The sequence below is a fragment of the Triticum urartu genome, chromosome 2A, assembly GCF_056163025.1.
Source record: "Triticum urartu cultivar PI428250 chromosome 2A, HENAU_Tu73, whole genome shotgun sequence".
NCBI lineage: Eukaryota > Viridiplantae > Streptophyta > Magnoliopsida > Poales > Poaceae > Triticum > Triticum urartu.
Window position 1 is genome coordinate 201,852,903 of NC_141874.1, and position 10,229 is coordinate 201,863,131.

Genomic DNA, 10,229 nt, shown 5'->3' on the forward strand with positions numbered 1-10,229 from the left:
CTCCTCTATTCAGTTGGGTGATGGGCAGCTTGCGCTGTTCTGGATGGATAGATGGATGCATGGGGAGGCCCCTTATGTGATTGCACCGGAGATCTTCAAGCCGGCGCGTTTTAAAAGAATTACTGTCAAAGAGGCTTTGACAAACGGCCGGTGGATGCAAGGTCTACAAAGAATGAACAACGAGGAGCAGCTAGCACAATTTGTCAGAATTTGGGAGGAGGTTCAGCAGGTGAGCCTTTCGGAGGCAAAGGATGTGATCAGGTGGTCACTCACGGCAAACGGCTCCTACTCTGCATGCTCTGCCTATGCCATCCAGTTTGCGGCCGGGATCGAGCAGCTGGATCTTGAGAGAATATGGAGATGCAAGATGGAGGGGAAGGTCAAATTCTACCTTTGGTTACTCCTGCAGAACAGAAATTGGACGGCGGATAAATTATTAGCGCGGAATTGGCCACATAATGATCGATGCAAGTTGTGTGATCAAGAGGTTGAATCTGCAATGCATTTGAGGCTGGGGTGTTCTTTTGCAAAGGAAATATGGTTCCACTTCCAGGGATCTAACAATAGGATGTGGCGTATTGCGTCTTCGGCTAGCTCGATTACAGATTGGTGGAGAAGGCTATGCTCCGGACGCGGTCCGAAGAACAAGGTACATGAGGATATCACGTTGGCGGCCTACATCGCCTGGCACCTGTGGAAGGAACGCAACAGAAGGATCTTTCAGCAGAAGGAATTGACTGTGTTCATGTTGGCTGATTTAATCAGCGATGATGTAAAATTATACGTTGAGGCAACTGGTCAGGGTCAGGTTATTGCATAAAACCTGCCCTGTGAGAAACATTGAGTGTTCTTGAACAGTCCCTATCCTATCCGGGGACATGTTCCAGAAGGATGTTGTACTGCTTGATTTTTCCTCTCTTCCACTATAATGCAAAAGCAGAGCTCCTGCTATTCCCGTCAAAAAAAAAAAGCAACATCCCGAGGCCGACATCACCAAAGGAAAGATGGTTATCTCATACGATCACTCCAGATCCAATGGCAAACGTGAAGTGACCGTGGCTTCCTGTACCAGGCCGCCCGAGCAGTGGAGCAAGCCACCAGAGGGCTAGGTAAAGCTGAACGTCGATGGAGCATGGCGGGAAGCTGATGGAACCGGTGGCGCGGGGATGATACTCCGAGATCACGTGGGAGCAGTCATTTTCGCGTCTTGCAGGTTCCTCCCGAGATGTGCAAGTCCTCTTGAGGCTGAACTATCAGCGTGCATGGAGGGAGTTACCCTGGCTCTCGAGTGGAGCATGGCGCCTCTCGTCCTGGAGATGGACTGTGCTGCTGCAGTAAGCATGATTAAGGAAACATCATTGGACAGATCCCCCAATGCGTCTCTTGTTGGAGAGATTAAGAGGAAGCTAGCTGTAGGGAGGGAGCATGCGATCAGGTTGATTCCTAGAGAGCAAAACGGTACCAGTCATGCCCTTTCGCAAATGGGATGCTCGATTCCACGTACGGCCGTCTGGCTGCGTTCGGCACCTGACGAGATCGTTGGTTTATGTAAGCAAGACTGTGGCGAATCCACTTGAGTAATGAAATGATCCTTTCGCAAAAAAGAAAATGTCCTCATTTGTGCTTAATTTTGGGAGGATCCAATCTAGTAATTGTAGTTCTGAACCTTTATTTTTCTGTATGTTTATAGATTGGGCACATTGTTGCGAGGCATTCAGTGGAGCGGAACCTTTACAGGAGGAGCTGGTTTCCGTCCTGCCTTAGGCAGTACTTGCTACTCCCTCCGTCCGAAAATACTTGTCATTGAAATTGATGTATCTAGATGTATTTTAGTTCTAGATACATCCATTTCCATCAATTTTGATGACAAGTATTTCCGGACGGAGGGAGTACAAAGGTATATATATGGAATTCAATTCCTCGCATTCCATGGTCATCTCGCATTATGTGATGCATTCACAAATTTACTGTCTCTTGTACTATATGCAAGCAACATATATGTCTAGAGGCCTTTCTAATGATGTTCATATAGGCAGGAGCTAGAGGCAGATCACACTGGAATCCTACTGCTAGGCGCTGCTGGTTACGATCCACGCGTAGCCCCGACAACCATTGAAACAATCAAGGAAAAGCTAGGATCAAGGAAAGCATGCGCCATTCATCCTTCCACTGAGGCAAGATTGCAGCTCTTGTCGCAACACAAGGTCATGGAGGAGGCACTCGAACTTTATAGAGAGGTTAAAGCCAACTACTCGCTTTGCTTGACGCTCAGATCCATGGCGGCCAGTCCTGGGTATGGTAGATTTTTGCTTGGGGAGTGAACCACTTTGTGTACTATTTCTCCCATCTTGTCTTGCTGGATCTTGAGGCTCCACAAGGTTTTCATGCTTTTGTGCTGGATACTCATTCTTTACTGCTGACTTGAAACAATATTTATATATATAAAGTTACTAGTTTTGTTTCCCCCTGAATAGCTGATAGTTAGATGTATGTCATTTACATTCTGGGTGAATTTTTATTAACACCAATCTATTATTTTTTTCAGTATTAGTATAGATAAACATCATGCATACCTTCATATACCATATATCATCAGTTTTATCGTTGGCAATTCACTGTTGCAATGCGACTGACCCATCCTAATGGTATGGTACACCAATGCAGGCAGCACAAGACTGCATAGACACGAACACACGCAGGGCCTGTCTGCAAGTACACACTGATCGTATCCGTAACGAAGTTTTAAATTATAGCTAGTGGCGTATGTTACAGTTACACACACGTACACAAAGTAGCATTAGCCAGCAGGCAACAGCCAAGCACACAAGTGAAACTATAATTAAGTCCATAACCGTACTGGGAATAGTTCGAGCGACCAACACTAGATTTTATCCCTTCCCCAACAATTTTATTGGAAATCTACTTCCAATTGGTAGCATAAATTTAGAACAAGCCATTTCTGATCGAGAGAACTAACTAGCTAGGGTATTGGTAGCCAGATGACTGTGTCCCAGCTGATTGTGGCGGCTGCTGGGCTTCTCTCTGCTTGGCGTACTCCGCAAATATCACCCAACCATCGAGGAACTACACCAAAAAAGGGGCTAGCGTCACAAGAGTAGATTAAAAGTTGCTAAGCTACAGTATAGACAATGTTTAGTGTCACCTAGACCAAGATAAGCAAGAAACATCAGCTAATAACTGATATACTGTTTCCGAGTTACCATTATTCGAACAAGAGCAAGTGTTTCCTACCACACCATGAGCCATCCAGGTAGTGCATTATCTGATCAATATAACGACTCACCTTTCCATCCATGCCTTTTATGCCCTCACCAGCTTCTTCTACGGTTGCATATCTCACAAAGCCAAACCCTCTAGAGTATCCAGATATTCTATCAGTGATGACTCTTGCTGCAAATACAGTGACAAATGGATTTAGTAGTAGTAGTACAGAGAGGAATTAATTACAGAGCTGAGAACCACTTACCGTCAGTAACCTGGCCAAATTTCGAGAAGGCTTCCCTCAGTCCGTCAGATGTCGTGCGCTTATTCAAACCTGCATAGGTACAAGAACAAATTTAAAAACAAACACAAGTGAAACTCCAGAGGGAATTTGTGTATCGTTGTCATTACCATTTTCTTCTATAAACAAAATGAATTATTGGCATTCAAACCACATGAACTACTGGCATCCCAAAAGTTGGGACTAGAGAAAATCAAAGAACCCTTAAGAAAATATACCAAGTTTTGCTTTTCCACAGCAAAAATTCAGTAGTTATTCTGTACGCATGAAAGGAAACTGTAGTGAAGAGAACCAAACACAGTGCAAAACTTCAGCTAAGCTTACAGTTTTAAAAGATCTTATCCTTAGTTATATCAATAAGACAGTGAATATGTTTGAGATAATATATGTTTCTTTCTGGTTTTGCTTTGTTATAGAAAGAGTAATAGTTGAAAGGGGCAACCAGAAGACCAAGTAGTTCATCAGTTAGAGGCTTTTGACCATAATATTTCCCATATATCCCCAAAAGAGCATTTCCGAACACTCGAACAGCATTGAAAAAGGACAACCATGCCTTTTGGACAGTACCAAGTCTCATCAGTTAAACTATTAATTGCATGCTTAGTTCCTGTTAAAATAGTATGCCTGGACCAAATACATATAATTCGTGTTCTGCCTTATATTAACTACTCAAAAAAGGGCATGCTTGGTTAAGTAACCCCAGGTAAAATGTGGCTGCTACAAAAATTGTGGCAAACAAAATGACCACAAGTGTGGCAAAGTTTGGCAACTAAAGTTTGAGGCTATTTCGGGTATTACGGGTGGAGCCCCGTTACCCCTGTTCTCATGTGGCAATGTACCACATGCCTAAGGAATTGTGGTGCGACTCAGAAGTGCATGGCTACACCTTGCTGCCAAAGCTTTTCCTGCTAAAAACTTGCCTCCTCTCTTTGTGTTCAACATGCTGCCACACCTCAGTTCTGGGCGGCATTGGAGGAACTGGGTAGCCATCCTTCTTGCCAGTTCAAAGCTCCCGCATCCTCCTCAATGGTTTCCTGGGAGTAACACTGGTCGGGTTCTGCAGAAAGGGGACCCATCTGTACCCTGTGCTTTTACCTGGCTATGGAAGTCCTAAGTGCCTTCTTCCAGACAGGCGACAGCTGGACCATCCAACATGTTCCAATCTTTTGGGTCATATGGGCATCCGTCATCAGGCGTTGGTGTATGCTGATGATGTGGTGGTTTTCTTCATGCCCATAGAGTCAGACCTTGATGCGGTGAATGCATTGCTGGAGCAAGTGCACCATCACACGCAGTAGACCTTGATGCTGCTGCTTTCGGACTCGGAACTAATCTGAGCAAGGGCGCCATGAAATCCATAGAGTGCTCCGAGGAGAATACCCAGCTAGCCCTCCAGCCTTTGTCAATTACGAAGTGGCGAAAGCAGGACCTCTAGGCTCCAGGAACTCAATAAATAAAGTACTCCCTCTGTAAAAAAATATATGATCTAAACGCTCTTATATTTCTTTACAGAGGGAGTACTAGCTAAGCTCCGAACCTGGAAGACAAGCATGGTGACCAGGGGCAGCCAGTTGTGCCCATCACGACAATGCTTCTCCACTCTCTTAGTGTATCACATGATGTGGTTTCCATTGCCAGTCTGGCAGCTTAAGGCAATTGAGAACTGCCATTGTGCCCCCCTCTGGAAGGGCACCAAAGTGGCTGGCAGGCTGTCTTGTCACTTGGAGTGCTGTCTCCTGTCTGTGTACCCTGAGTATGGAGGTCTTAGAGTCTTAAACTTCTTGGTTACACACTCAATGTTAGGTGGATGTGGCTGCACCACACCAGCGCCACGCGCACCTAGGCCGGTCTCACTATACAGCACAAGGTCCAGCAGATATTCCACGCGACAGCAGAGTTTGTGTTTGGGGACAGCCAGATCACGCTATTCTGGATTGATAGAGAATCAGTCAAATCCATCATCGGGCCCTTTGATCCACGACTGTCGAGATTCAAGAATCAAGGAAGGTCGGTCAGGCAATGGATGGGTTAGACTGGGTCCACAATATCACTGGCGTGCTCACGGTCACTGACCTAGCCCAGTTTAGTCACTCCCTGTGGAGCAGTGGTTCTGGCACCACCCTCATTGCTTGCCAAGAGAGTGTGGTCCTTTGGCGTCAGTCCTCAGATTTGCAATACTTGGCGCAATCAGCTCATAAAGTGTTCTTCCTTGGTCATACCACCTTCCCTTGCCAATCTCTAAAAGGCCGTGCACCCCTGAAGTGTCGATGTTTCCTTTGGCTAGCATTGCAGGAGCGACATGGCCTTCCTAGCCATGAAACTGCCCCATGTGCTCCAAGAGACGAAGTCAGCAGAGCACCTTTTCATCTGCTGCCCGGGGTAGAGGCAGCAGCTAACGGATCTTATCCTTAATGTGCAGGCCATGCCATGTAATCCCCTTGACAGCTAAGGTTGTCTATGCATAGAAGTACTCTGAAGCACAAGACGAGTCTTCTGGCTGTGGTATACAACATCAAGGTGGAATTCAACTTTCGGTTGTGTAAACCATCATGAGGAGTAGCTAGTGTGTGCATGCTGCCTTCCTGTGATGTAAAAGTTGCCTCATCTGCAGTCTAGTATTGACCTTGACCTTTAGCACTGTCTGCCAAACTCTTGTGCCTATTATGCTTTACTTCTTAATGCAAAAATATGCAAGCGCATGTTTGCACATTATCTAAAAGACTAAAACCATACTTTCATGGGCTAACTATCTGTTTTACTTGCAGAATTAACCAAAAACAAAATTTGAATTTTTATTCCAGACAGCACATTACATGAACAGGAACGCAAAGCATGCAAAATAAGATGGAAAATATTCAATCCAACAGTAAATCAAGAAATGCACGGGTAAACATCCAATATATCTCAAAATTCAACCAAGGGCAGTGGAAGTGAAAGTTATGACTTGAAGCTTGAATGCTGAAGAACATTGAACGTACAGTTTCATGAAAGGAACCAATGACCTAACTGTGAGGGCCCTCAGAGCTACCATGACACAACAATAGCAGTCTACAGCACACACGAACGAGAAATTGATGCTCGTGGGAAGGTTTGGTGGTGTTTCGCTTAAGGGATGAGCAGTAAGATATTGTGCCACTGGTTCCACACCGCCATTTCCAAGGAATGGGAGTGCAGAGAGGTGCAACTCCAGGAGAGCAGGAGGGTTCGTGGCCATTGGAGTGGTGGAGCCAGTCAGGGTCACTCATGCTGGTTGGGTATTTGCGATACGGCTAAGGCTAGAAAGGAGAATGCCTGTTTGATCTTCACTAAAATAGATCATTTAACTCTGACAATGTATATTAATTGGGTGTGTCTAGGGCACATCTAGATGTGCTTTAGTTATTGCACATCTAAGTGAGTGAATCAAGCATAAAGAGAAAAAGAAAAAAGAGAAAGAAAATATTCACACGAATCTCAATGTAAGATCAATGACATATGACTTAGATGTGCAATACTTATGGCACATCTAGATGTGCTTTAGCAAAACTGATATTTAATTCATGCCTACGGGTATTTATACAGGAGAACATGCGACGATGAGATGAACTAAGAGAGAGTACATGAGAACATGCCCCTAGCTGTGCACTAGACTCGGCAAATCTGATACCTGATCCAGCCAATCTGCTACAATTTATAATGTTGACTACCGTGTCTATGTCCTTCAGGCTTGGGACCTTGATAAGTGTCACACGTGTGGCACGAACACAGCAACACCGAACGTTTTTTATGGCAAGTTTAATGACGCGAGGATGGCAACTTTTGTTGTCAAGCATGGCAACTTTCTTTTCAGATGACAAGTTTCAGTTTTTTTTAGTTTGTTTTTTTTTTCTTTTCGGATGGCAACTTTAGTTGTAAAAATGTCAGGGCCGGAGTGCTTCGTGCTAGACGTGTGGCGCTTATCATTTGGGTAACCTTGTAGTGTGTTATCTGTCTGCTATATCCTTCATGTATGTTCTCTGTTGTACGGTGATGTTTCCATACATGATAGATTTTATTATCTCGTGGTAAAACATAAGATGGAGTTTCCTGCAATATAATTTAGTTTACCCGAAGTCTCTAAATCTAAACATTAGCAAAAGGGAAAGTTGTGGCTACATCGACACGGTAGCGAAAATACAGTGACATTAACCCAGCAGGTAATAATAGCTTCCCACGCATCGTACCACAGGTAGCTAACTTTGGCACGAGCCTCGAATCCAGAACACAGGAAGAAACAATACAGGGGATTTTTACAGCAGAAAAATAAGGGAGAGTGAAGAGACGCGGGAAGAGGAGTTGCCTGAGACGAAGAGGTTGTTGCAGGGCTCCGCCGCGGGGCGAGCCGTGGGGGGAGGCGGGGGAGCGAAGGCGGAGACGGAGAACATCCGCCGGAACCCGGCCCGTGCTGCACCGGCGCGAGCTGCTGCGACCGCCGCCATGTATGATGTCTCGATGAGACGGTGGCGAAAGCGGCGCTGCGAAGGGGCGGAGGCGAATGGAGGCTTCGCGTGCTTGCGGCGGAAGGGTTTCCGCTTGTGCCGATTGCCGAAGAGTGTAGGCCAATCTGGGTGGACCGAATTGGGCGGAATCCTGGCCCAGCAAAGCCATGTTCTTCGCCGACTGCTGCCCCTGGGCCGTTCCAGCGCGGGGCGGCCCAATAATATTAGATCTTTTCTCAAAACAATTTGTTACAGACAATATTTGAATTTATTTTTAGGAATTTCGATTGCAATGTAAAAGCACACAACACACAATTACACATAATTTTTTTGTGAGGAAACCATTACACATAACATCAATGATACACCAAAGCATCGAACCTAAAGTTAGATCCCTAATGGGCTGAGTGTATCACCCTCCTCCTAACCATCTAACCAAGAAAATCTACCACATGACATATGTGGTAAGCAATCCAAACAATTAAAAAAACAAGAAAATCTAACCGATGTTTGGTTCCCATATTTAAAAAAAAAAGTGGTGTATTGTATTATTTGGGCAACATAGAGTCGGTACATTCATTGTCGACCAGACGCAACATTCTGGCCAAAAATGAGTCGATCAAAACACCATTACTCACACCACTCCTACCATAACTAGCAAGAGCATGTTCTCGCAAAAAAAACTAGCAAGAACATGGACAACCCTATTGTCATTTCTTGACATCGCAAAGAAAATGGGTTATTAAGCCATAAAGGCCTCAGTGGCGCGGCGAAGCGCGCCCCACATTTCTAGTTTGGGACTTTGGGTTATGGTTCAAACATAGCTCATGTGGTCTCTATGTCTAATGGCATCAAGTCTAGGTGTAGAGAGAATTCTTGATGGATAATCTATGTGTTTTAGAGTTGAGTTTGTATGTCTTGGTTTGCATCTTACTAAAGCTTGTACAGTCCACTTTTTTTATATGAAACTATTTTGATCTTTCTGATTGGTCATATAAAATAATCGCATTTTAACGAGGACTGCCCAGGTTAATTTCCAAGGGTAACATCTTCAAGTTCATATTCGAGATCTCTACTTACAACTATAGCAAAAGCGACGTCCTTGTTTGGAGTTCCCAAGCTTTTCAACATGATGTCACACCGAGGTATAATGCATGTGACATAGCCTCTTAGAGCATCTCCAACAGATCTAAATTTAATCCAAGAACTAAAAATTGAAAATTTAAATATATGTTTCTTCCAAAAACAACTCCAACAACATATCCTATGTGCATGGGGACTAAAAAATTTGGGTGGATTCCCAACTTTCATTACAAAGGATCCATATTTTGGTCCAAACAACCACTCTACCAAAATGACCAGAAGTAACATTGGAACAGCAACCGCGCCCGAACCCTCCTCCTCTCCTCCTCCCAAAAAGCTGCTCCTTGTAAAAAAAATAGCACTAGAAAAATCTGTTCGGCAGGCAGCTCCACTCCCGATTCACTAGGACGGATAGAAACGAGCGAGTCAGGTGTGCCCACTCGAACAGTTTTCAGTTGGCGGTGGCACTTCTTTTGTAAATCTTACCAACTCCATGATTTCCCGATTTGAGATCCTGCAAATTGCCGCTACATAGAAGTGCACAGCAGCCTGCCCCGCTCCGGATTTGCAACTATGGGGAGTTCGAGCGTTCGGCACCACTCCGCCGGCTATGGGAGCAGAGTTGAGGAGTGTAGAGAGTCCGAACACGCTTAGTCTCGATGCAGTGGCAAGGATGTTTAATATGACGGTAGTAGTGTTTAATTTATGTATGTTTATATTTGCAACTGATCATAGTGCTTAGTTGTGCAATGAACTATGTGTGATCTCCATGTTTCATTGCTTTTTAAAAAGATGGGTACCCAGTTTTAGGCATGTTGTACAGAACATGCCTACACGCACGGCACTATTTGGACGATTTACGATGACTCGATGAGTCAGCTGAGCCTTTCATCAGGTCTGAGTCCTTTGGAAGAACTCGTCGTAAGAGAGGAGAAATCTGTCTACCCAAATCTTCCTGTCTCCTCTAGCCAAAATTCAGGCCTGCTATTGAAGATGCTGTTAGGATAATTTGTTGATGTATAAGAAATGTAAGTGAGAGTCAGAGTAAGAAGTGGCAAATCCTCTATGCTGAAAATTGGAGTAGGTCTCGTTCTTGCATTGCATGATCACGAAATCACTTCTCATGAAGGATAACAACAGGGAAATCAGAAGAAAGCCCGAAGACA

General features: G+C 44.6%; 1 protein-coding gene across 1 annotated transcript; it reads right to left on the bottom strand.

Moving 5' to 3' along the window:
- Window positions 1–2,726: 2,726 nt before the first annotated feature.
- Window positions 2,727–8,110, bottom strand: LOC125536717 (RNA-binding (RRM/RBD/RNP motifs) family protein). The gene is made up of 4 exons (XM_048699956.2): window positions 7,842–8,110; window positions 3,488–3,556; window positions 3,305–3,411; window positions 2,727–3,084 (listed from the first exon to the last, which is right to left on the bottom strand). Exons 1-4 carry the CDS (start codon window positions 7,978–7,980, stop codon window positions 2,977–2,979), a joined length of 423 nt encoding a protein of 140 aa, XP_048555913.1. The 5' UTR covers window positions 7,981–8,110; the 3' UTR covers window positions 2,727–2,976.
- Window positions 8,111–10,229: the final 2,119 nt, after the last annotated feature.